The sequence below is a fragment of the Streptopelia decaocto genome (genome assembly GCF_964273445.1).
Source record: "Streptopelia decaocto genome assembly, chromosome: 3".
Classification (NCBI taxonomy): domain Eukaryota; kingdom Metazoa; phylum Chordata; class Aves; order Columbiformes; family Columbidae; genus Streptopelia; species Streptopelia decaocto.
This window is the reverse complement of record NC_138656.1, coordinates 5,459,423-5,486,980: the sequence shown is the minus strand read 5'-3', so window position 1 is coordinate 5,486,980 and position 27,558 is coordinate 5,459,423. Positions and strand designations below refer to the sequence as shown.

The 27,558-nt window shown below is 37.7% G+C and overlaps 1 protein-coding gene across 1 annotated transcript in view; it reads right to left on the bottom strand.

Moving 5' to 3' along the window:
• Positions 1-27,558, bottom strand: part of SLX4IP (SLX4 interacting protein) — a 73,223-nt gene that overhangs the window by 1,508 nt on the left and 44,157 nt on the right. The window contains exons 6-8 of the mRNA XM_082049775.1: positions 16,574-16,651; positions 13,826-13,914; positions 1,207-1,316 (exon numbers count right to left, since the gene is read on the bottom strand). Coding sequence (XP_081905901.1) covers positions 1,207-1,316; positions 13,826-13,914; positions 16,574-16,651 — 277 coding nt within the window. The remainder of the gene's footprint in view (positions 1-1,206; positions 1,317-13,825; positions 13,915-16,573; positions 16,652-27,558) is intronic.

Genomic DNA, 27,558 nt, shown 5'->3' with positions numbered 1-27,558 from the left:
TTCATTACAGATGTGAAAGGTCAACACTGCATAAGTATATTGAATTCCTTCCCAAACTGGCTAGATAAAATAGTATTTCCTAAGTGCCTAAATGATTACAAACCATTCCCATATATTTACATGCATAATGTATATCTCAAGAATAGAGGGGACAGGCAGGGAGAGGCAGTGTGCGCCTCTCTCTGTGTGAGAGTTTCTAATCTCTATTTTAGAATGTTCCTCTGGAATTTTTCCCAGGACATTTCAAAGCGTTACTTTAGAGTTAACCACTACTCATCTAGTATCAAGCCCATTCATCTGGGGAGTACTTAGGTAATGCAAGTAGATGATATTCTAAGAGGAATTATAGAGGAAGATGGGATCACAAGGGACCCGATGGAGCATCAGTGCATAAATGCTCCTCCGCAGCGTGTCACCTACAAATCTGGATTTCACATGGGCTTATGCACAAGCTCTGAAGCTGTCTATGTAAGATTTTGAGTCTAAAGATATTACTGTGGATCCTGCCACGCTGAGACTGCTTTCTGCTGCTCTGTCAATGCAGATGTTGAGCTCCTCAGAAAGAGGGCTCTTCCAAAATAGGTAGAGCTGGCGTCCCTCCAAATCTAACCTCATTTCTAAAGACAATGCAGATGAGACAACAGGGGTAAAGAGCTGCCAGGGTTCACAGCTAATTCCCAATTCTGCAGTTGATTTGGGGCTGCTGGCAGCTTGAGCAACCAAGAATGGCCTCGTGGTACAGCACAACACTAGGAAAACGTTCAGCTCACCAACCAACCCTCCCCATCTACTACAGCAGGGACACCCTTGAACTGTGACCAAAGATCCAGACTAGCACCATGATACACTGCAGACTCTCAAAATGAACAAAGAAAATATGTTTGCAAAGTGTTTTTCACCAGATTCAAATATCAGATATTTATTTTGGCTCAGAGCTTCATTCAAGGAAAAAACACCCTGTTTTGATTCTGCCTAGTGCTATGTGAGATCTCTACGTGGGTTGTAATAGCTTTTTTCATGCTGTACAAAACAACGACGATTGCTTTATGTGCTTATCCACGCTAGAGTAGCAGTCTCTTAGTAATTTTAAATAAACTTTTGTAAAGAAGTTTATATTATTTGAAATTTTATTACATAGGCGAGGTTCTCTTAACCTAAATTTTACCAGATTATAAATTTAAGACCTTAGAGAGAATAGTGACATACATTTCTTTCAAGATGTCTTGCTTTATCTGTTCATTCAGACTAATCTTAAGCTTCTTGTTCTCAGCAGATTCAGTAAAATATTCAGACGTCCCATTGGAAAGTTCTTCTTTCTGCTCCAAAAGAAAATACAGGTTTAAAACATGACACATCAAGCTATGATTATTCAACATAAAACTCCATTTCTAATACTAAGACTTACAGATGTTCTTTATTATTTTAATCTGAGCTGTCTAAGAGAAACAAAATAATTTTTAATCTTTTTAATATTTGGGAGTCTAGTCAGTTCCCTCCCCTTTCAGACTCCCAACGAACATATTTCATATGCTAAAATACACCACAAACAAATAAGACTGTAATGTAAAGGATGTAGCTTTCCAAACCGTCTGAGGAAACTGTTGGCAAATATTTGACATCTTTGTGGCTCAAACTGTGACAAATGCCAGGAATCCCTCTTGCAGACAGGAGCATGTTTGTCAGTTGTTTTTTTTCTGAAGAGACTGACTGGCGCAGTGGTCTATACAATTATTCTCAGAAGAATTCCCATAATTTTCCATGCTTACCAAAAAACATACAGAGCGTTATTTGCTCAGTTAAGGAGGCAAGGGTTAAAACTTTAAATATGAACATTCAAACACTCGCAGCTTGTAGTGGTTGGCTACTATGGGACAACAGGGGAATTCTTTCTGGTCTCAGCTAACAGCAGCATCGTGGTTTTCTATAATATGAGATTGGGGCAAGAGGGAGGGAAGGAAAACACTCCTTTTCTTCAAGCTGTGAGCATTTCCTTTCGCAATGAAACAATCTCAATGAGAGAAGGGCCATTTGCTGACTTCACTATCAACTACTTCAAAAAAGTATTATCTGAGAGGCTACGGGGAGGGGAGAAAAACATGTGCCAAAGTCCAGAAGAGAAGAGGCTTTGTGCATCTCCTTTTCTTTGACATGACTTCTTAAATCAGCCTGCATGATGCAACTTCTGATCGGGGCTCAAACATAGGAGGTGCTTACTTTGACTACTTCTTGCTCTGCACTATGAATTTAGTACACTGGAGCCAGGCGGTATGAAAGAACCGAAGAAAGTAGAGGAAAAACTGCAGAGGCCAAAGCGTGTACACGACCGCTGCCTGGAACACCCCTCAGGAACCCATCGCTTCGAGGGAATTAAGCCCTCCCCCTTTTTATTTGTATTTCTATTTTAAAGGAGAGGGGGTAAACCTCACAGCTCTTTCTCAAAGAATAAGCCAGTTCCTGTTTTGTAAGCAGAAAGAGGGTAGTCAGGCAAAGAAATAAAGCCATTTCAACAGTTTAAAAAAAACCTTTACAGCTGTTTTGAGCCTTCCTTCCAGAGGCAAGTTACGCAAACGTTTTTGTGTGCATTGAGAGATGCAGGAGGTTCTGTCCACTCATGCTGCAACACAGCGGGCAGAAAACACACGGGACATACATACAATGTGATTGCAACCTCAGAAATCAAGCCTAACTAGTTTAATCTGAGGGATTAATTGCTGCTTCTATTCTTGTTAGAGGTATGGATTCCCCTCATTTGACTAAATACATTTTCATATTTTGTAAACTATTAAAGAGGGGAATATTATTAAGATAGTCAACGGCTTTGCTATTTTCAAGAGAGGACAAAGACTCTGAACTGTAAAGTCTGTAGAAACTATTCTGATTTCCAGTAACATTCAGACTGAAGGATCTTGCACAATCGTTCTGCATCAAAGCAGCCGGAGCGCACTCTTACGTGGCCAGAGAACAGACACGCTCTCCTTATTCCGCTTTATGGTAAGGCTAATTCTCTGAAATGTTCAGTCCTCAACTGAGGACATCAACATGGCACACTGGGGCAGGACCACCAGTCCGCTAAGGCAATTTGTGTAGATGTGGTAAAAAATGGGTGGAAAATAGCACTTTGTACAAAATGCAGGAGGACTTGGGACAGTTCCTGCCCAGCCAAACTCAGCGCTGCAGATAAGCAATAAAGCTCAGTTCTGACTTGCGACTGGTTACGGATGGGGCACGAGCGTTGCCTGGAGTGTATCGTCACGTCACGGTATAAAGAACAGACCCCGGAGAGAGGCAAAGATGACGAAGCCGTGTCACTTGTGAGTTGAGTCAGACCGGAGTTAATGGTCCGGAGTTGAAGGGCTCACATGTTCTCTCACCAAGCCATCGTCAACTTTTTATTTTGTTTTCAAATAACTTATCACCTAGTGACAGAAAAGGGTTAAGGCGTTCAAAAAAATTAAAAAAATCAAAATGATTTATATGTGAAACACTTCTGAACATGCCCTCTAAGTACAGTAGATTTTCCCCTTGGAACCACACCCTGTAAGTGCTGTATTTTGAGAGCTGAACAATTAACATAAGGCATATGAGTCAGTCTTTGAAAGACTCTGTGGGAACCAGAGAGCCTTTTGCTATTAGGAGTGATGTAAACTCCCTAAGGCTGGAATAAGTCCACAATAGAAGGCAAAGAGAGTCATAAATAACAACAATGGGCACTCCATATACTACCAAGACACTCAGCCATTATTGGTGATACTTCCTTTATTTTCTTTATTAGACTTAATAATTTTAGTTAATTAAAAAAAAATAAAAAACACCGTCTGTTTTGGGAATACTATTTATTTCCTATGGGAACTTCAGGACTTGTTAAAGAAAGAAAAAAAAAGCTAATCGGCTCTCATCCTGTCTAGTAATCCCAAATTCCTTTTAGGCAGTGAAATAATTAAAGAAAAATATTCCAGGCATAAAAAGGAGGACAGCAGAAGCAGACATCATATAAACAATGACACCATGACAGAGAAAAACGTCAAAGCACCGCCAGACTTGTGACTTTGACTCTGAAAGAGCTGCAGGGAGTGGGATTGCTGCTAACAAATTAAAACCACATTTCTTGGCAAATTGTTAAAGACAGACATATTTACATTTGTATAGAGACTGGGTGGGCACAAAAGATTAAAATGCTTCTTTAGCCCTTGAACTGCCAAGTTCTATTAGAAATATGTGCTCTTAAAATCCTAGGGGAAGCTCAGCTCTTTTTGTCACTAAAACTCGGCAGAAATGAGCTGACAAAGTCTTACTACCCTACCTGCTCGCAATAGTGGCCCCTCAAAACCTCACTTTAAGATCCTTAGTAGTTATTCAAAGAGAAAAAAGAGAAAACAACAAACCTCTTACTAAGACCTGCATAGAAACATGACTGTTGGGCACAAAAAACACTTGCTTTAGGGCTTATCAATTTGAAAATTCATTTTTTTACTATCTTGCTCAGCTTGTTATTGCACTCAAAACGCAAAAGGAATCCTCAAAAATATAAAAGTGGTGACTGCCATCTGCAGCTCTCTCCAGCATTAAACACTACTCGTGGATGTGCACTTGCGAAGAATCCTTACAACTCATTATCCTGAAGAAGAGTGAAAGGTTTGGCCTTTTCAGCCTGACAATAATACTCATACAAACATTGATTTTTTTCTCCCTTTCAGTCTAGGCTTTGGGATGCTGAGTTGAAAGAAAAATTCCCAAAGTGAACAAACACCACAGCCCCCCCTTCCCACTTCTCATTTGGTTTCATACTTTCTAGTTGTCTCTTCTCAGGGTAACAGTTGCACATGTTTATGCACCAATAAAGTGACACTAAGGGATAATTAAATTTCATGTCTGGTTAACAAAAAAAACCCACCCCACAATAAAAGGCACACATTGTTTCTGAATTGCATTTATCAATGTGGCTCAATTTGCTCATCAAAAAATACTTAATAGAAAACATCAATGAGTCCAATAAATCAAATTTAGTATCAGAGTGGCATATGGGAGGGGACTCTGAATATAATAATGTAGACGAAGCAATGAAGTAAAGTATTATCCCAGACACGAAAAAGTGAATAAAATTAAAATTAGTAAAAGGAATCAGACAGAAGCACTTATTTTAGGGGAGCTTTATGTGAGCTTGCAATTGCATTTCTCTTAATGCCACTCTAAGCAGTATCACAAACTCAGCCATCTAAGATAAGCTTTACATCTCAAAAGTGTTTAAGAGATGACTGGCAGCTGAGAGAGGTCATCCAGGACACCTTCCAACTGGATAAACAGAAACGGGCTCCCAAAAAACGTGAGGATGTTTGCCAGGGAAGGATGAACCAGATCCTGTCATCCAACTGATAGAAAATCAACAGGACGGAGCTTTGGGTCTTGTTTTCTGCCCTTCCCAAGCCCACAAGAAGGAAAACCCTCCCGCAATTTCACAATGGAAAGCTGTCAGTGTTTTTAATGCAGTGATGCATCTGCCATAGAAATTTTACTTATGAATTGTAACGCCACTGTAAAGCATTCATAGAAGTTTTCCGATAAATGGATATTGTTCTCAACTTGAAATACAGTTCCTTAGTTTGACTTGTGGAATATTGCTCTACATTTTCAAATGGACTGTCCTGCTCCATATGTTAGTCACAATAAAAAAAAATAATGAGGATCATTCCATGTTACACATAGGACTACTGATTTCCCATTTGCAATGGGTATTTTCAAGGAATGCTGATGGTTTTAAAAATATACTCTTTGGACAAGATTGGAATTTGAGTAAGGACCAGAGAAAACTGCATCTTCCCTGTGGCCAAGTATAGACATTAAAATCTAATTCCTGGATCAGTAGAGTCTTCACTATCTACTACCAAAATTCCATTTGATTTGACACCATGGATCTTAAGTATTTGCTTGTCAAGAGTCCCCATGAACGTTACTATTTAGTCTCAGACTTTGCTGAGTCTGCTACAGGCACCTGTGATACAAATTCCGCTTTCTCAAAAACGTGAACCTGGGTTTCTCACGTGATCGATAAGTCCTGGCAACTCCACACACTCCAAAAGTCCCCAAAGCATCATCAAATTAGCTTAAAATATATGACTTCTATGAGGAAAACGCCTTCGCGCCCTTCAAGTCTTTTTGTCTGGATTTTAATGAGATTTTACATATAGCAGAAATCCCAGACTATTGTATTGCGTTTGAACACTTGCTAGATAATAGAAAAATTCCTAAAAAGCTGTAAATGGCACAAAACAAATAAAATGTAATACTTCATAGAAAAACTGAAGTTGCAGGGAGGCCTTTATAAAAATCGATACACAACTGTAACACACATAAAAACAACATCCAGAACACTTTCTAAAGCCACAGAAGGTGCTCCTGAAACGCACGATTTATTTACATACTGAGAAGCACGTGACACATGCTGTGTGTTTTTGCTTCGAGGCAAAAGCATTAAAATTAATGTAAAGTAATTGAGCTATTAATCACTCTGATTTTATATACTGATGCTACAAGACTCTGATTCTATCTTCAGTGGCCACTGATAAGAAATGAAGGAAAAAACAATAGCTTTTCAACCAAAATACCTTCTCTCAGTGACACTGAAGAAAAATGTAAAGTAGATTAATGCTGATGTATCTTTAGCTAGCTTTTCCCATCAATTTTAAGGTTATAAAAGTTATAAAAGAGGACATGCAAGATATACATGTTTTATACTTTAAAGACTTTTCTATAAAATCAGAAGATAGCAATTTTATGTGGAACTCAACCCCTTTCCTCTCCTTACAAACCATGCGGGAAGGAATTTGCTACTTGGTTGTCACATGAGTATCCTGTACTACAGCTTTTTAAGAGTCTGACATGAGGATCCTCTATCTGTCTTCCAAATCTAAATGGATATCAGAGACAACCAGTACAGCTGTCTAAACACCTACCAGTAATACTGAACTTTGTATTTATCTTTCCAGATATAGCACGGGCTATACGACATGACAGAATACTATTTATAGTACACGATGTGTACAACAACATGATTCTTATACTTAGAACTTCAATACTTACAGGGAAAAAAAAAAAATCCCGAAAAGAATACATCAATGTAAAACAGACAAACAAAAACCAAACCAACAAACAAATAGTTCTCTTCATACCATTGCAATAGTGTTTAACAACTGTAGAAGGTCTTGGAAAGAATAACCAAAACTCTTGATATTGCTGGTTATAGAGAAGCAAAATATGTAAACCAGGCAGAACCACACAGCCCAGGAGATAATTACTCTGTTCAACAACTTACTGTTGTAGCTTGGCTGCCAGTGCAAACACCACCATCACCACCACCCCCAAGGCCCTTGAGATTTCTGAGCTTACACTGGGGATCCATCCCCATCCCTGGGGATCCAAATAATTTCAAATCACTACAAATTGTTCAAAAAACCTTCTGTGAACTTTGCCATCATATATTTCATCTTACTGTTCAGTCAAGCTATGAAATTCCTATTAGTCGTAAGAGATCCCTGCTGAAGGCTGAGGAACAGATTGCTCTTTAAAACAATTTAAAAATATATATATATTCTCCACCCAACAGGAATATAGAGAATTATTATGAAAAACTGAAGTAATTTAAATATTTTTAAGCCCTGGAGTCTTCAAAATCTCACAGATGCACAGCAGCTAAATAAAACCTTTAGCTCAATGTAGCTTTAAATACTACCACTGCCAGCCTTCCCCTTGCACTTTTGCTGGAGGTGCCAGACCTCTCCGAGTCCTCAGAGAGAACATCATTCAGCGCAAAATCCAGAATCGTAGCTCAGATCCGCCTTAACCAGCAGCATAAGCTGTGACAGCAAGAGAGTGAGAGGGGAGAGGAAAATGAGGGAGGTGAAAGGATGATGACAGATGATAATATCTTAAATAACCACAAGGCTTTGACAAATGAGATCTTGTGAATGCTGCTAAGTAGTTACATTTAAATCAACTGGAGCACTCGTACAACAAGCAACTACTGAAATCAGTAAAAGATTACTCAATTTGTCCCTACTTTTTGAAGATTGCTTCATATGGAAATCATTTTATATGCTTAATCATTTATACTGCAGTTATAGGACCTTTTGTATTTCTGCTGCCCGTCATCTGGATTTTGTACAATGAGAGGCACATAATCTTCTATTGAAGATATATTCAACTTAAATTGTCTTCATGCTAATAGGTGTCACTTTTTATTTCGCTCCATATATAATATTCTCTCTGCTTTTCAGATAAATAACGCTATGGAATGAAGATTTTCAAATCAGTTTCTTGTCGTAATATCTTGGCCTTTTTTCCAGAGCTTGTACAGTTAATTCACTCAGCAGTACACATAAACACTCTAATTGCTCTTTTTAGTAAAAATACTGTGCATTTATCAACAGATTATTTTCATTTCTAGTCCTCATGCCCCTCTCTCTGTTTCTCTGAGGTTTCTCTGAAATTCTCCACAGCCTTCTCCAGTCTTGACTAATTGAAATAATTGTGTCAGATTTCATTTCATCATTTGTCCACGTCTCTGCATCATTCACATAACATAGAGCAGACAGCTATTAGACTTTTGCCACGCAGAAAATATATCAGTCAGCTTGTAAGCTATAAGAAGAAACCACGACAAGTTCAGGCAAATCTCGCTGAGGCAATTCACAGCATTACCTCTCGCAGGTATCGTCCCCTCCCCTTTTGCAGGAGGTTCCTACCTGCACTGTGGAGTTGGCAGAAGGGAACACACACACACATGCCCCAGCTGCTCCAATTCAAAGCCCCAGCTTAAAAACCAGGGCGGTTTGGTTTGCATGAACCTACAGGACTGTGATGTGCAGCAAGACGAGCTGTGGGCTCACAGCCCTTCTGGCAAACTGCTCCAGGAGTGGGGATCTCCAAGGAGAACAGGCAGACAGCTGGGACAAAAGGGAATATTGTAAAACTGCCGAAGCGTTTGTCTTTATGACCGAGTCAAAGACGTTAGGGTCATTACTTCGTGATGTAGTTTCTCAGAGAGAGCAGTCTAATTTAAAGCTATCCTGACACTGAAAGGGAAATCTCACCCTTACCCAACACATGGTCCTGCCAAGTCTCTGTACCAACACCAATGTTTATGCAGCGAGAGTCTAAATGAAGTGATGCAGCTGAAAGCTAACCATGCAAACAACAACAACAAACCCTCAAAACAACAAAAATCCTTTGTTTTCAGAGGGATCAAGGAATTAACCCAGCTCCCCACACATGCCAGTACAGACAGACACCGAGGGCTGAGAGAAGGGAAAGGAAGGCCGGAGGGACTGCATGTTTCACTATCATCTGCCTTGCATCAGCTTGAGTAGAATATGAAGGATAAGTAGAAAAAAGTGACAGAAGTTTGCAGTGTCAAAAGTGAAAACTCAAAGAGAAACACAATTCTTTACCGCTCCATTAAGCGGTATTTGGATAGAGTCCATTAGCCTGTTGTCTCCCCCTGCTACCTTTTGAAAAAAGTAGTGAGCCCTCTTCATGCAGTTACCAAACAACAGCTTAATATTGTTTTCCTCTACCTGTGTTTCCTACAATGACTGAAAATAATTTAGCATATTGTTTGAAAACACATGAAAACTACATTGAATGAAATTTTAAAAAAGGATAATGAAATAAAACCCCATTCATAAGACAAGTATTATAACAAATTTTGGACCTTACTCCGTTTTGGACCTTACTCCTACAACAGGGTAACTAAGCGCTGCTACCAGAAAGGGTGGTCCTGCTCTCTTCTTCCAAATCCTGGCTACATGCTCCTGTGACATTTTTTGTGTCACAACTGGCAACTGTGTGGGTACAGGAGGAGATATTTGAATGAACTGACATGCTGGAAAATTAATCCTCCTATAAAAACTAGAGAAACTTCACAAAGAAATTGTGTTTTGCTGGATCAAGTCACTGAACTAATTCATTCTCAACTGAAGAATCACTTGGTCCATTGTAACCTTAAGGGAAAGGAATATGTAGCTAGAACTACAGGGGTTATGGACTGACCTATTCAGTAGTAGTCCACTATTACAACTGGTTAACTGTAATATTTTATATATGTATACACATATACACACACAGTTCCATGCCAAGATTAGCATTTATACACTATGAATCGTGCAATTGTATTTCACAGCGTTTCCTTCTTCCCCTACTCAATCTGATATCACTTGGCAATAAAAGTCTTTCAATTATTTAAGATAACCTAATTCCACACAGTCTTCTACTAATCTTTACAAATTGCTCCTACCTAGACAAAAGTTTTCATTCTACCTTCCAACAGACACACTGTTCCAGCAGCACATACTCTAAACATTAAGTCCCCTGTTAATTACAGCTAAATGTACATGTTTTCATGAAAGAACCAGAAACCTCTTCCCAGCAAAATCAAAAGCCAAGCAAATCAAGTCACCTACACTCTTACAATACACATTTTAAGAAAGAGAACTGTCTAATGTACCTTAAGTATGTTACAGTAACACAGTTTATAAAATCAGACATTTATGAAGATGATGCAATAGCTTGGTTTTATTTCTCTGTTGGGGTTTTAATAAGCAGTGGGTGTATCTTTAGCATTTTTCTTTTCCTTGTGTACCTACATTGTTTTTTTGTTTGGCTGTTTTTTTAAGAGTAATAATTTCATAAGAATTGTAATTTCAGATTTCCACTTTAATATCATCAGCAGCTTAACTTCATGCTTTCCCTACAACCGCTTCCTCCCATAGATTCTAGTATAAAGCTGATGTGATTATCAGTGAATACTCCATTGTTAGCACATTTTCAAACGCTCACAAGCCTCCTATAAGCCTTCCACCCATTTCCATTTCCACTGTTTCTCCAGATAATTTCTTCAGATAACCCGTTTCCAATTTTCCATTTTAGCTCTCTACATAATAATCATCAAGAAAATGTCGTCATTGACAAAGATGACTAATCTCTCCAGAGCTCTTATATATTTCCCTGGGTTTCCTCTTTTGCCATGTTCCCAAAACTCTCGTCTTTTTCAAGATAAAACTATTCAAGATTACAAACATAGTTTGGCAAAATAGGAAACAATGGTTTTATGTTTAAACCCCACCATGCTATTCTTCCATCTTTTCCTTGAGACTTCCAATTTGTTTATGTATTTTCAACAACTTGCTGTATTGTTTCTTTAATAAAGATTGACCTTCTTCCAAAATAATGATTACTGCCTGCAGACTGATTTTTACATGTCACCACAGGAACAGCCATTTCTAAATAGATTTTAAAAAACAGAAAATCACACATCAATAGATTTTCTCCTATTTTATTTCTGCTCTACTCCTCAGAAGCGCTCTCCAATTTTTTAAGCTAATTTGACAGGCTGCCTAATCCACCTGTTCCTCAGTCTTACAAGATGCATCCCAGAAGGCTTCAAATTGCTTCTCTCAGCAACTGATGCTAAGGTTTTTGCTTGTGAATAACTCAAGAGCAATCTAATTACGATCTTTCCTAAAACGTAGGACATAAGAATTTAATTTCATATCTGGCTACATCCCTTGAAACTCTTGGTTTAAGCACAGCCTATTACAGAGACAGAGAGAATAGCCTGAAAGGCAGTGAAAAGGCAAAGAATAAAGTGTTGAAGATAGATGGATAAAAAAAGAGAGTTGCAATGAGTAAAAGAAATGTGTCTGTGTCAGGCTGACTTAAAACTGGTTCCAAGTAATTGGGAAGGAGGGCATTGAGCCTGGCTTATCTTGACTGAGCTCAGGAATGAAAGCTTGACCCAAACTGTGAAACAGCACACAAGCACTTACCGAAAAAGCAAAAAGATTGTTAAGTCTTGACTAAGTCAGTCGCAAAGTCATTAAGCAACACAGAAAAGTGACAAATTCTCTATTAATGTATAGTCGACCACTTTTATAAAACACAGATAAGCCCTCAAAACCAAGGGTGTGAGCTGATTAAACATTTAAAAGAACTTGCATGCAACATTATGAAATTATCCAAACCCAAACAACATACAGAGGAAAACAAAACATATGCCTCATTTTTAGCCTATGACAGAATTCACTGGAGTATATCAACGGAAAGGTCTTCTGGGTGGTCTTTTGTAGTCTAGTGTAGAGGTCAAGCAAACTCACCACTAAATTGCAAAGAGAAAAACACACACACAATGTGCAGATCTTTGGTTTTTACTTCTGGAGTGCCCAAAGTTTGAAATTGCCTCTCAGTGGCAATCAAACATTCCTCCAGTTTGGTAAAGTACTGAACTGGACTATATGACAAGTTTGGTACTAACATGCTGTAGAAATTCTGGATCAACAAAACAGTCTGGAGTGGACATTTTGAGTGGCAAGAATTCAAAAGATACTCCAATACATTTACTGAGGGGCTGTTCACATCTTGTTAGTTTTCCAGATCAGGAAAGATGGTTTAGGGATAACTTTATCCTATTCTCTCCTACCAACATACTACACTGACAGTTCCAGACAGTTCTATGCACATGTACTATTGCATCTGTAAGTAAACTCCCAAGACTTTATTATTGAATAGGGTATGATCCCACTAAAAGATGTATCTATTTTTAAACATAAAAATGTTTAAAGTCGCTTTTTAAATAACCAGGAGATTCCACAGATCGGATTAAATTTTGAGAGTGTCAAGCTGAAGTCCACATCATTATATTTTTCATTTGTCTTCTCCTTACCAGACAGAATCACGTGAAAGAAACTAAAGAAAACTTCTCATCTTTTATTTTATGGAAAGATTAAAAATACCAAAGAGGGGAATTGGGTATCTCATGAGAGATATTTAAACAAGAAAAATTATAATTATTGCTCAGTCAAAATGCAGAGACAGGATTTTCTACTTAAAGCATATAAGTAGTTTTCAAGACAATATTGAGAAAGTAATAATTTTCAAAATAGCAAAGTACTTCTAAAGCAGTTCGATTTTTTTCTGAGAGAAAAACATTCTGTTGATCCTTTGATATTTATGGATACTTACCAATCTAAGAATGAAGATAATAAAATCTATATTTACTATAATAAATAAAAACACCCTGCTTGATATTAAAAACATACTAAGTTGAATGAGTAGGAGAATTTTTTTTCTTCCAAGGGTGAAATATACTTCAATACATCTAAGATAAACTATGAAAATATACATAGACCTCGGCGTGTAATTCTGACTCTTACTGTGAGCAGAAACAGCCTGGTCAATGTGAGCACTCCAGAGACAATCAGTAGTTAACTGCAGCATAAAATTCATAAGCCTTTGACCCTGGATAAAGCCTCCAGGATGAAATATTTAAGTAGAATTGTTTATGGTATTTAACTACACACCAGTGCCTTTTTCTCCATAAATGTCTGGGGATTTTTTTTTTCCCAGCTGGGCCAGCACTGATCCATTTGAGTTGTTTCACAGAACAAGAAAACATAGGAGAAACCCACAGACAATAAAAACTACCCCAGTGTAATTTGGAAAGCAACATTTTGCAAGGACAAAACATATAAAGGAAAAAAAAAAACATTCTTAAATCAAGCTGCTAAAATCATACTTAGCTTTCTGAATACATGGTCTTTTTTCTCTGAGCCTTATATGGCTCAGAAAATGCCAAGTTTCTAAAAATTACCATTTTTGTCTGTTTCAGAGTCACTTCAGAATCTCCTTTTGAGTACTTTGGCCCGATTGTTAAGGCAACTTTCTATTTCCAAGATGACAATCGCAAATGTGTGAATAACTACATCTAAATATAAACATTCACCTTACCACTGTAAAATCAACCAGAAAATTTCTATGAGTAGAACAGTTTTCTACATACCAATACATCATTTTCACATGTCCAAGCGCTTGGGTTGGATACAAGTCTACTGACGCAAACTATAAATTTCTCTGGAAACACACGTAGGTCTACAAAAAAAAAAAAATGGAAAAGAAGGTTACAACATTTATATGCGTGTTCAAAACTATAGATGATGACATATAGATGTTATTTTGGTAAAGATCATTTATTTTTTAAATCGCACACTAACCCACTTCATACGGTCTACTAGTTTCTTACCTATCTTCAATATCCCACCTCTCTTTTTCTTTTTCTTTCTTAAACCATTCAAAAGAATCAATATGTCAGTGTAAAACTAGTTCCCAAGAGGACAGTCATGGCTGCAAATTAGTCCACCTGCACCCCTGCACAAATAGACCAGACAGAACCAACAGACAAACCACTTAATGATGATTTCTTTTGTGCTATTCTGGTGATGAGCCCTTTCATCAGAAAAGCTGTAAATTATGTTTGTAAAACAGCACATCATATTCAGTCAGGACTTGGAATAAAAACTCAGCATAAGGTTACATGTTTCAAACTCTGACTACAGCAGGTTTTGAAGTCATTAAACAAATTAGTTAACTACTACTGGATTACGTATTTTACTCAAGATCACATGCTTTGTTATGAACACAACAAAGTTTCTATTTACAAAGCATTAAAGATTGAAGGTTCTCAGATTGGACTAGACCAGGCAAAGCTTTATTCTGTACCTCACAATGCCATGAAATGAGCTTAACTAGATATTTTGTTATTGTACATATCAGATTATTTCCAGATTACTATCTTCATATTTTCAGCTCAGATTTTGGGGTTTTTTTGGTCATTGGTTCTTGTTCTGGTTTGGGTTTATTAAAAGCGTTTCTAATTTTTAAAGTATGTTATACTTCAAAAACAAGCCATAACACCCTATTTTCAGAGACAAGGAGACCAGCCATGCAGAAAAAAACATGAGGTTTACCTTGTAGATATATATACTTTTTTTTTTTTTTTTAATTATTTTTTTTTTAAGAATATCTCCTTACAACAAATTGAGTATAGGGATGATGGGCACAATTTGCCAGTGACAATGAGGTCACCCATATGGGTGACTGTCTCTCTACCAGGTACTGCTCCTTCGCCACCAGCAGATCTCTGGTAGGATGTGACAAATCCCTCTGAGCTGTGATTTTTCTGGTGTCATTACAATGAAAGATGGGCACATGTTACCTTGCATTTGCCATTGGTTGACAAAGCATACACAGAGACCTCAGATGCATCTGTATTTGCACAACAGCTTGTTAAGCTACTAGAACTTGATAATTAATATGAGCCTTTCTTAATGTTTGCAGAAATATCAACTCTGTTAGAAAAACTGTGTCCAAGGAAGTATTCACACTATGCCTTATGTCCAGACTATTATTGCACTGCTTGTATCCTCAGGACCTGCAAAGCCACCCTCCAAGGTCTAGTACAACAGCTTTCCAACTGCGAGCAGTCTACGGACACCTTCCAAATGGGCTACAAAAGAAAAGCTGGACAACAGTTGCAAGGACTGAACTTGTTGTGTGGGGTTCTAATAAAAGGCTCTTAGGTAAGTTCACTTTAGATATCGAGCATCACTAATTAAACTACGAAAAATTCTTCTTCTATTAGGCTCAACATCCGATTTTTTGTGTGACGTACTAGGTGTATCTTACAGAAAGGAAACATTGGTGCCAAATTATTTATTCTTTTAGGACATGTGTTTATTTTGCTATTTATTAGGAGCAAAACCCAGCAAAATGAAGTTCGTTTCTTGTCAGGAATTTCATGGGGAAGCAAAGTTTTGACTGCAGCATCAGAGCCTCTCTTTTTGGCAGCACTAGTAGGGCAAGTTCATTCTAGTTAGACATTTTTATTGTTACATTTTGTAACAATCTCTCTTGCTGGCTAAACCAAACGAAAGTATATTCTGGTATTCATTGATGCTTTAAAAAGTTATAATTTAATACACAAAAACCAATGGTGAAATCCCAATGCAGACATTACATTCTGCTATTCTATTCTAACTATTCTTCCAGGAGACTAAGAGAACATGTTTGATGAAATATGCAAAATTAGCACTCCAATCTCTTCAACAAATACTAACAACTAGTTGGAATTTCAAGAGATATTTAAATATTTAAGAATATAACGAATTCCCATAAAAATAAAAAATTCTTGAATACTTGAATGGATATTTTAAAACATTTTTCAGGGTACCTAATTGATTTATTTTGCTTTTTTTTTTTTGAATACCAAAAGCTCAACACAAAGGGCAGTGATCATCTTTATTGCTGTTGGCAGGACAGGATTGATATCACTTCCTTACAGAGCTCCTTGGCTTGAGAAAACATGAAAAAAAGATCTGGTCCAATGACATCACCTATGTAAAGGTTTTATAGCGCTGAAGAGAATGAAAGCCTTTTCCTGCATACACTTGTACTGTACAGTTGATGTCATAAGACACTCGAGCAATAATGAAGTGATTCATACTGCAACCTCGAGTTGATTCACCCTGCAGAGACTCAGTAAAATGCTGAGTCTCATCATACTTACAGAATTTGGTGTAGCATAGCTGATTATCCCATGCAAAGGCATATACCAATCTAAAATTCAGTTTAAAAAAATCCATCATATGGATTAAGTAGAGCAAAATCTGACAAAGTATTAGTTTATGTTCCTTTTTGTTTTCTTCCAGAAATGCAAAATTGTAAGTAACAGTATAATAAACTGATTTCTTACCACGATAATGCTTCCCTACAGCACAACGGAGATTAATCCATCTCTTCATAAAGTAGGCAGTAATGTGAAAACCTTTGGCTGCAACATAAAACAAAGGGATAATAATAAGTGTAAGGGTATCTTGGGCATTCCAGTCTCCAGGTGTTGCACATCTGCAAAGACAGGATCGAGAGAAAGCAGCAGCTCAAGAATACGTAAGAAAATATAACTTTAAAGGAATATTTTGGAAAATATACTAATTTTTTGAGATTTCAGTATGAGCAGTATCTGAAAGGGGAAAATTCTAAACAAATCACTAGACACCAAGTTCTAGTACCAACCACAGAAATAAATTAAAATCAATTAATTGATCAAAGACATCATCTGCTTAACAGCCTAGTGTCATGGTCAGTAGTTCAATAGGCTACAGTCTATTCACTACAATGTTTTCATACATACTCTACAAGAAAACTACAAATGGCTGTTTACTTAACTGCTTTCTAAAAATCAGTGACATACTCAAAGCTGATAGAAAAAAAAAATGCTGGCTATAAAAAAAAAAAAAAAAAACATAAAACAAAACAACAACCAAATAAACATGGAAGGTATTATCTGAAATTCATCTGAATTAAGTGAGAAATGCAAATGTTTAAACTCCTTGACCTGTAATACACTCAGACGCTTCTTCAGGTTCTATTCTTGAGAAGGACAGATACCCTTGTGCACCAGGAGCATAAGAAAAGTACAGAAAAGATCATATGACGGAAAAGAGCCACGGCTAAGGAAATCAGCTTTTTCTTTTGTTCTACTCAAATTCCCAAATGACCTGAGTACATCAGTAAGGACTTGATTCATAAAGGTATTTAGCAACCCAGCTCCCACTGAATGGAGAGCAGTTCACATCAGTGACTCCTCCTCCATAGTTTCCCTGTACACCTCACCAAAATGAACATGCAAAAGAGGGTATTTCCCCTCACTCTGATGGGTTTTGCAAGACTTCAATTACTGCTGCTTCCAAGACAAGTCAGATACTTTAGGTGCAATTACCACAGAAAAGTTAGAAAATTAAGTGCTACTGCTGTTCTTCTAATCTAACCATTTAGAAAGAAGGAAAGCTTTAATTAAGAAAGAGGTAAGGAAAAGTTTGTTCCAGTCTCAATCTCTACTAAGCAAATGCCAAGGCATGATTTATTTCTAAGAATAAGCCCCCAAATGCACGTCCTCTCCTGCAGAGTCCACAACTCTCCTATTTGCACACGATCTCCTGGAGTTCACCAGCAGGTGCTGTTAAGCATCACCTCTCATTAAGAACTATAGTTATTGATCGCAATCAATCCCTTTGAAATTTATCAGCCATCTTTTTTCCTTCCCCTCGGGAAGATACCTAAAATTTGACTTCCCTTTAGAGATCGAGTCAAGATGCGACAAGTTGAACCTTCCTTTAAAAATGATGAGCGCTAGGGAAAAATCTGGATGTAATCCACCAGCTTTATTAAGAGCATATTTACGAGCACAATTAAAGAAAATTACTTCTAGCTATTTCCAGTTTGGCATCCACAATTCTTCAGCACTGTTAGTAGTGTTAGCCAAATCAAGGAATTTATATATAAATAAATTATTAGTGTGATAATTAGTGTGACCTCTGTAACACTGAAAAAGTAACATTGATAAAAGTACAACTTTACAAGCAAATCTTCAAATAGACAGTAAATATTTAGAGTCTTTCTACCTCCATTTGTCTGGGCTGTTCCAAATATCTTTTTCTTGAGAACTTAAAATACAAAAGTGTGAATCTTTCGCTTTTCACAGAGTAAAGGATGATATTTCATTCCTGAAATTCTTTTATGCATTAGTGACATGTACATCTGGTTATCCTTGTGGCTATCCTGGTATTCTCTGAGATGTTAAGCGCTTAATCATATTTGATTGACTAATGGCCTGAACAAAGTCTCAAATTGCTCTTCAAGGCCCTGGATTCAGCCAGCAACTGTTCTCTGGAAGGGAATACCTACCTCACATCTAACAAAATAGATAATGCAGTAAGAGATCAAGACACCTTGACACTATTCCTGCAGTGTCAGCTCAAGTCTGAAAGTATCATAGAACCTTCACAGGGAGTTGCACTTGAGCTAAAAAGCTCAGCCCAGAGGGACTAACACTAGAAAATAATTTTAATTTCCATGACTATTTACTACTTGACTTTGCGGAAAAAGCCTGATGATTTACTGTTACTTATTGCTAACTGTGAGAAAATCTTAAGATATGTTACATGCATGATACCTGTATTTTCAAAGTATCACAGGGCTTTGAAACCCTCTTGTATGTAACATCTGACCTAATCCGTAGTCAGCTGGAGTTTGCAAAACTTTCCTAGTTTTAAAGTTTCCAGAGTTACAGCAGAACCATAAAAACTGCAATATCCTCTTTCTGCTTCCTTCAAGAAAAATATAATATCCAATTAACCATTCTGCTTTATGAAATAAGACAATAAAATAAGCCCCACAAGAAAACATTCTTATCTGACAACTTCATGCCCCTTGCAGCTTTTTAATCTTTCTAGGCAGTTACTCAGTATGAGTCTAAGTCTGTTCTCAATTCCAGACTTGTCCACCATCACCGCTGTTCATATATTAGCATATGCTAACGTTGGCTTTGGGCAAAGTGTGGATTATGCTCCAGGGAACATGGTCAGTGTACACTCAGCAAGGAGCAAAAGCTGCTGTTGATGATGTCTGGAAGGACAGACCAAGTGATAAAGCACATCATAGAAATTTTAACCTTCAGCTGCACACACTGTTCTGCAGCCAGTAATACAGAGAGAAATGTCACTGATCTTAGGCTCGGCAAACCCACTTGGCTCAATCTTCCATTTCCTCTTCATCATGCAAGGTCGACAAAGCTCCGCTTGTAGATTACCAACACAGAAGCAGAAATAAAATTGTTGGTGATGATTTTGAGTTGTGTTTTTCTTATTTCGATACTGTGCACCTAAATCATCAGATCCAAGTTCCAAAAACAAAAAAGAAGAAGAAAAACAAACAAAAACCTGAAATTCAAAATGTGATAGAATAAAAGTGGTTCTAGAAAAAACACAGTTTGGTTTCAGCTGAACTCACGCCAGTGTGTGTTGCCTTTTAAGGGAATGGTAATTTGCCCTGCTTGTTATATTTCATAGTCCCACGCCACCAAGAAGCTTCAGCCACCGACTCTTTACTGTGAAACCACCCAGCACCGCTCGTTTTCAGAAGCAGTCGGAGCCAAGAGGACTGGTGATTCCACATGGCTGCCAAGCAGAGGCTGTGGCACCGCGCAGAGCAGCGGGAAGCCGTCTCTCCCACGGCTGTTCCGCACTGTTCTGCCAGAGCCTGGGAAAACGCCTCCGAGCTGCCGGGTTATCGGGAGCAGCCTGGCAGGTGTTCACTGCCCCGCGCGATCCAGCACCTGCTCTGCGAATAAATTCAGTTGAGTCTCCTTCAAAGCCACAGTGCAAGCCTAAGAAGGCCAAGTGCCCCCCAGCACTTCCATATGTCACACGTACCTGTTTCTCATCACACAGTATTTTTAAACCATCTTAAAAAAAAAAAACAAAACATCTATTTTTCTTCCCAGCCCAGATGTTTCACTTTCCTGACAGGTTGTTCTGGATTAGGACTGTCTCTGTGTTTGGAAAGTAACAACAAAGTAAATCATTGCAACATGCAGATATTACAAAAATAAGAGGATTAATATCTTATGCTACAATGGGAAAGTAAATGCATAAGTGCATTACACTTTCTGAAATACTATATTGTACATTTAAAAATCTCCACTAATTATTCCACATAGATTAAGCTATACTAGTAATAATGTTTACAGTATATGGAGCTTTTCATCTTCAAAGTACTCTACAGACATATTATTACACTGCTTTTTAGCCATCATGTCTTCACTTAAAATTATTCATCACCAAACCCAAATTCCTGATTGTTTGTAAACAAAACAAAACAAGAAAAGGAACCTTTTATTCTAAACCTACTGTTAACTGTGCAGCTTTCCTTCCCCCAAACAAATGTACCTGTTCATAGCATTTCCTCCACAGCAGGTCACCATTTCTAATTTAGAAGAGATTCGAAATCAAATGTTGGCATGTAAATTTAAGGCAAAGTCTAGGATAGACCAGGGTCAACAGATGCAAGCTGACCAGTAGAGACAAAACCAGATTATTGATTTTTTTTCTCCTTCCTCCTTCACAATTTTATTAGTATTAATGCTATTCTTCTACCTGCTAAATCTTCTGAACACAGGCCAATTGCCTTCACAAATAGGTGAGAGATCTGTCCCATCAAGGATGTGGGGATAAGATTTTGTTCCTGTCAGGGAACAGAGTCCCTGATTGGAAAAAAAGACATTAACCTTTAAAAGAATCTGGTCAAGACAGGATGAAATATGCCCAGCAGAATCCTCTCTGCTCTCAGAACTCTGATAGCTGGACATGGCACATCATCTAAAACCTTCAGAATACGAGAAATAACAGTGAAATTGGACTGAGCCATTGTATATAATACAAAAGCAAGGTTGTAGGGCTCTCCTCTAGCAGAAGTGCACAAAATTCACTCCAAAATCAGAACTATACTGTCCAAACTGGATCCAGGATAAGGCATTTCTTAGCCTGCTTGTCATGGATGTTCTGGAAGGAAAAAACGAGATGAAAAGCATGTATGAGACCATCTGGCTGGAAGATGAGAAATGCACCTGATACAGGTCCTGCGAACACAGCACCTCTGAAGGAAAAGAGCGTCGGCCCCTCACTAACACTCGGGATGGAGAGGGACAGGTGGATCCAGTCCTGGAAATCAGCTCTTAAGATACAGTCTCTCAACAGCTATCCATAATGTATAAGCAATCATAGCTAGCAGCACCCACTAAGGCATTCAAGCAGATAAACATAAAGCAATTTATTTGATGGTCAGTGTACAATTACCACAGACAACAGTTTACTAATAGGAAACAAGATTTGATTTCACCCTTTTGTAGATCTCATACTCAATGACCATATTATTAATTGTATGTGATGGGCTTTAACACATGAACTGCAAGCTATTCATGAATCCTCACTGTTCAGAACATATAACTGGATTCCAGAGGAAATCACGTGCCTGGACTTCTTAAACCACTGGAACAAGCCTGACAACTGAGAGAAAGGCTGAAAAAGGCACCAGCACCAGCCAAAAGCCAGAGAGAGCTGGAAAACAAACTCTGTGGTAAACTCTGTCTGACAAGTCAGCAGCAGAGGAGAATCTAAAGTCTCTTCGAAGCAGCTTTTTACATTTCCATTTGCACATCAAGCTGAGCATCTCTCCCAAGCTGGCCAGACACAGCTGTATCCAAACAGAGCAACATCACTTACACCACTGAATTCCTCAGTTTCTGCCTAAAACGGAACACAGACATTGTGATGGTGACAAGTTTGGCTTCCAGGGCACTAGGGAATCCAGTCACCATTAAAGCAAATGCCTCTTCCAAAAAAAAGAAATAATGTCCTTTCGGCCTCTGTATTTTTTTTCCTTGAGAATGCCCATGAGCTTCACAAAATTTTTTGATGCCATGAAAGACTTGAAAGGGAGCATTTTGTATTTTAAATGTCAGGAATTTCTACAAAGCAAAGTCTCTTCTAGCACAAAAATCCAACCAAAATGTGGAAATGAACCTTTCAGAACTTCACAGACATGACGGGTTCCTCTTATTGTTCATTAGAACAACATGACAGGGGGTGCCAATACTACAATGTTGAAAGACTTTCAAATAAAGTCAATCAGACCCTTTACAGATCTCCAGGCTCTATTTTTCTTTTTCCCTGGTAATAGGAAATAACTTCTGCAAAACTTCTTCCCTGAGAGGAAAAGAGTTTAACCCTATAGCTCCCATAGCTGACAAGACTTTCATCTTCTACCAGTAACCACGTCTCTAGGCAAGCGTCACTAAAAACATCAGGAATATATTGCACCACATGGCTACAAAACCTAAGGATTTGGTGAAAAAAGCCTGACAGTCTGCAGCTGAAGACATGATGGGAGACAATGAGAAGGAAAAAAAAGCTACTAGCAGGTACCTTCAGCAGAACTTTAAAATGATGGTAGGAATGTGAAAAGGTCCTTTCTTCAAAGCTGATCCTGATATATGGCAGCAATGTTTTTGTATCTCTTTTTTTGAGGAATCCTGTTAGAATAGCCCAGTGGGGCTAAGAGGTAGATGGTGGTGGTCATGACTCCTCTTTTCTTCTACCCTGTCATCTAAAGGACACTTCAAAAGAAAGTGAGTTCTCATAGACACGCGTGGACTTGAACCAGCACGTGTTTCATGCTGCTGTCTGAATAAAGTAAGTTGTGCCAGAGGTTTGCGGGTTTTTGTCTTTTTACACAACACACTCTTCTTGGGTTTATAATAACTCAGAACAAAAGGAAATTCTGGAGCTTAGCAAATAGGTGGAAAGTCATCACAATGCAGCCTAGTGTATTTTCTCTTTTCAAATGCTGGCCAATAGAAGGTAATTAAGTCAGCTGCCTGAAAGGCTCCATTTCCAAATAAGTCTCAATCTGTTTCTGCTCTCACAAACTCTGATGCAAATGGGATACCATCAAAAAGACCAAGAACAACCCATAAATGTGATCATCTGACCAGTGCCGCTCAGGTCTGGCAGTGAAGCAGGTGCTGGTTGTGGTGCAAAGAGTCGGAGACTCAATGCAAACCAGTGTGTAGCCAAGTGCTCATTTTAGCTTACTCAATAACACACCTGAATTACTCAGCTCAGTATCTGGTACTTTCTGGCATCAATGTAACAGATGGTAAGTGGAGGGAAAAAAAAAAAAAGGCACACAGAACAACCTGTTTCTCCATATTAAATAATAAATTTAAGGTCTTTAATACAAATATATGAAAGACGGAACACCATGAGCCTGTCTGGTGCCATGGGAAGACAACAGAAAAGGACAGACAGGCATTGCCCATATCCTCTAACTCACATGCATGCCCACAAAATATAAAAGTAAGTATCTTAATTAAAACAATAAGAGAAAGATACTCTGTAAACAAATACAAGACTGTCACCTTTGATCCTCTCTAAAGCAAACTTGGTCATTTAAAGAACTTTGTTCCCCATGGATCTGTATAGTGAATATTTCAAAGGCAGAATATTTCTCTCTGAATAAATGTAATTCGCTCTGCATTAGAGTATCTCTTACCTGTTTGAAGCTGATGGAACACACCAAGCCCTGTTACTATACCTACAATGCATATTTTAGATTATGCTGGACATTTTTCCTACTTTTCAATCAAAAGTCTGTATTATTTGCTGCACGACTACATTTTTATTTACTTCTATATGTTTTTAATAAATTAAGGCCCAGGTGGCTTTGCTGGTGTAGGTTTGTTTATGGTCACCTGTGCCTTTGAGTCAATGGAAATACTCAGTGTGTAATAAACACAATGTATCTAGAACCTTCAGCAGTGAATCAAATGCACGTAACTCACTGAATCACTTACACAAAGAAAGTGCACACAACTTCTCTCAGGAATTGGCTTTCCACCTCTATCTGGATAGATTTCTGTAAAGCCTTATGAAAGTTTTCCAAATATAAATAAACCCACAAAAATGTTTGCAATTTAAAAAGCTCTATTTTCTCCCTACCTTTGTCATATGATAATGAAACTTAAGAACAAAAGAACACAAAGGAATTTTGTGTAATATGGTAACATGGAATGTTTAAAAGAAATTCCTATTCATATTTAACCACGAAATTACACCCAATATTACTTCCAGTTGTAATGAAAATAGAATGGACATCAATGTTCAACACATGTCTATAATGATTTTTTTCCTTAAACTGTAATGACAATTTTCTTTTTCTTGGGCTGCTGGTGATAGTTTGGGGACTTTTGTATTGAGACTTTTAGGGAACACAAGGGTTAAAGGTGTGGAAAACAGATTTTCTCACAGTTTAAAGAGAGCAAAACAACACATTTAGGAAGCCAGACAGCTAAAAGGTCAAAACATTACACTTCCAGGTCAAACTTCTGGTTGCAATTAAGTAAATTCCTCTAAACATTTTGAGGGAAATCATATTTCTTTTAGGTTTTATTTCAAATCCCTATTCTTTCTTGCTTACACTGTAAGCAAAACAATATTGTTCTCTTTAGAAACATTTATTAAAGATGACTTACTTTTCTTTTTTTTTTTTAAAGGAACCTGACATTGCACCTCTAAGTAAAGATCAAATCCTTATTTTTTTAATCTCATTTAATATACAATTGAACTAATTAACAAAAAAAAGGCAAAAGCAGCTATAAAACGTAGTTAATTAAAAAAAAATACATACAGTCTTTTCCCCTTAGAAATAATCCTTCCCTTTTCATTATCTGTATTTTCATAGTAGGATTTGGTTTGGGTTTTTTACTAAATCAAGGTATTTTTCCCCTCTCATGCAGTTATACAAAAACCCCTCTAACCTATGATGCTGACAATGGTCCTGATGCAAACATTTACATGCTTGCTAAAAAATACTATCTATGTTAACAGGTGATGTATGCAAACCTACACACGCAAGCTGAAAAAAATAAAATCTAAAGGCATATTCATACTATGCTAAAAATTGAGCCGAACACAAAAAGATATGACCAGATTGAGACATTATTTGCAAATGCTTTGCCTCTGTAGAATGCATGTATGATATTGAACTGCCCTCACCAGAAGAGGATGAATCTGGTACTTTATCTGTAGCTTATTGCAGGCAGCGCAGACTTGGAGCTGCCCCACACGCGTATTTGTGAAGGTCAGACAGCTGAGGGAGGTCAGGTCTGTCATAATGACCAAATAATTCAGTCTCTGGTATTTTAGACATTCCAACACAAGGAATCTGAGCATTAAATGCAGACCACAGAATCTATAAAATGCTTCTAGCGGAAATCCTATTTGCCGTGTTCACAAAGGATGGGAGGAGATAATTTAAAGTCTTCAGAAAAATTCAACTTGAAATAGCAAGCACTTAAAAAGAACAGATCCAAGGAAGCTGTACACTGATATCCCATCCCCTGCATTCCTGTTCCAGGTGACCACAGAAGCTTTAAAAGACCACGCAGAGCACATAAGGAAAAGTACCTCCAAGAGGAACAGATGTTGTCAAAAAGAACCAGGCAGTCAAATAAGAAATGGTAAGTGCTTAGGGACAGATTTTTAAAATCACTCCACATGGATTCCAAACCTGCTGAATTCCCCTTTGGGCTAACCACAGAATCACAGAATGTTGGGCATTGGAAGGGACCTCAAAAGATCATCTAGTCCAATCCCCCTGCTGGAGCAGGAACACTTAGACGAGGCTGCAGGAACACTTAGATGAGGCTAAGGGCTCTTTCAAAAGTAGCTGGACATTGCCTGGCCTAGAGGAGAATCACACTCATATTCTCGAATGAATATCAAATCAGAAATTAAAGGTGGGGTTCATCTTGCCTAACTCGCAACATCTGTATCAAACTAGAATCCTAAACTTCATTTTTAACTGGTAGAGATTAATTGCCTATTCACTTTTAGACAGCTTTTATAAACTGAAAAAGGAGACATAATTCCACTTGGTAAATACACGATTAATGGATACTGACTTTTTGCCTAACTACATAACGCAAACTCCAAGGATAACCTTTAATTTGCATAAATACGTGTTTTTGCATAAACCCAAGTACTAACAGCAAAATTACTATGCAGACCTACTTGGATGCTTTAGAAAGACCTTTCTGCTTGTGTAGGTATACTAGATAGTAGCTGTCAACACTTTTGCATACAAACACACTTATTTTGCATAGACACATACCTAATAGTAATTTTCATATTTTTTTTAGTTTCACAAAATAAAAAAAAATATTTAAACAAGAGACAAAAAGATGGAAATGAGATGGAAGAGAAAGAAACAGAATGAATTAAGGCAGGTATTAATTAAAGGTTAGAGGTCAAGGCTGTTTGCAAAACCAACGCCAAATTCTTTCTTTTCACAAAAATACATCAAATCAAACAACTCTCCTGTTGTTTTAAATAAATTATGTTTCTTTTCAATACAATACTAACTATATATAATACTTTATTAAGGGCACTTTTTAATTTCCTATCCAAGACCATAAATAACTTCACATGGGAGCTGCAACTAGGGAAGAAGTAAAAACTAAGGAGAGTGCGTTCAACCCACCTGTGCTGCAACTGCAAACATCCCATGTAAGACACGGCTTAAGTGCTAAAGTCTGCAAATCTCAGTGTAGTAACAGGAAGACGAAGGTAGATTCTTCAGTCTAGAAAGTACAGAACTTTCTCTGACAATCTTTTAAATGCACCAGCTCCATTGGATATATTATGCTAATGAGTTTTCTGTTTATAGTGCAGGCTTTTTGCAGAAAAGTACTGTGATAAGAAAGATCACACTGGATAAGATCAAAGGTCCATAGAGCTAAATACATTGCTTGTAAAAGTCGCTATAAAAGGCTACAAGGGGATACTAAATACAAGAGCACAGTGGATAATGGTTATTTCCCCCACTCTCGGCTCAGCCCTTCATTGAGCCAAAGAAGAATTCTGTCCCCTCCTGGATTACCCTCCCATGTTCTTGCGGAATCAATGTCAGTTTTTTATCCTTTGGTAAAGAGTTCCACAGGGCTGCTAACTACCATGGCACTTCCAACACCTTCATTCAATGATCTCTTGTTCTTAACTTGGCAGAGAAGAAATGATTTTGTAGATCTCTGTTGCATTCTCCCTAATTTGTGTGTTTTCCAGGCTGAAAAGTCCTACCGTGCTTAACTGTTCCTTGCGTTTTGTAAGTTCTCTGTATTTCATTTCCTCATCTTAGATCATCTTTGTTGCCCTTCTTGGAGTTTTACCCAATTCTATTGAATTATAAACTAAAGAGAAAATGCCCAAACAGTGTATAAGTCTGGAGGTTTTTTTTCTTGTCAAATGTCCTCCACCCCAAGAAAAGAACAAAAAAGAATTTTCA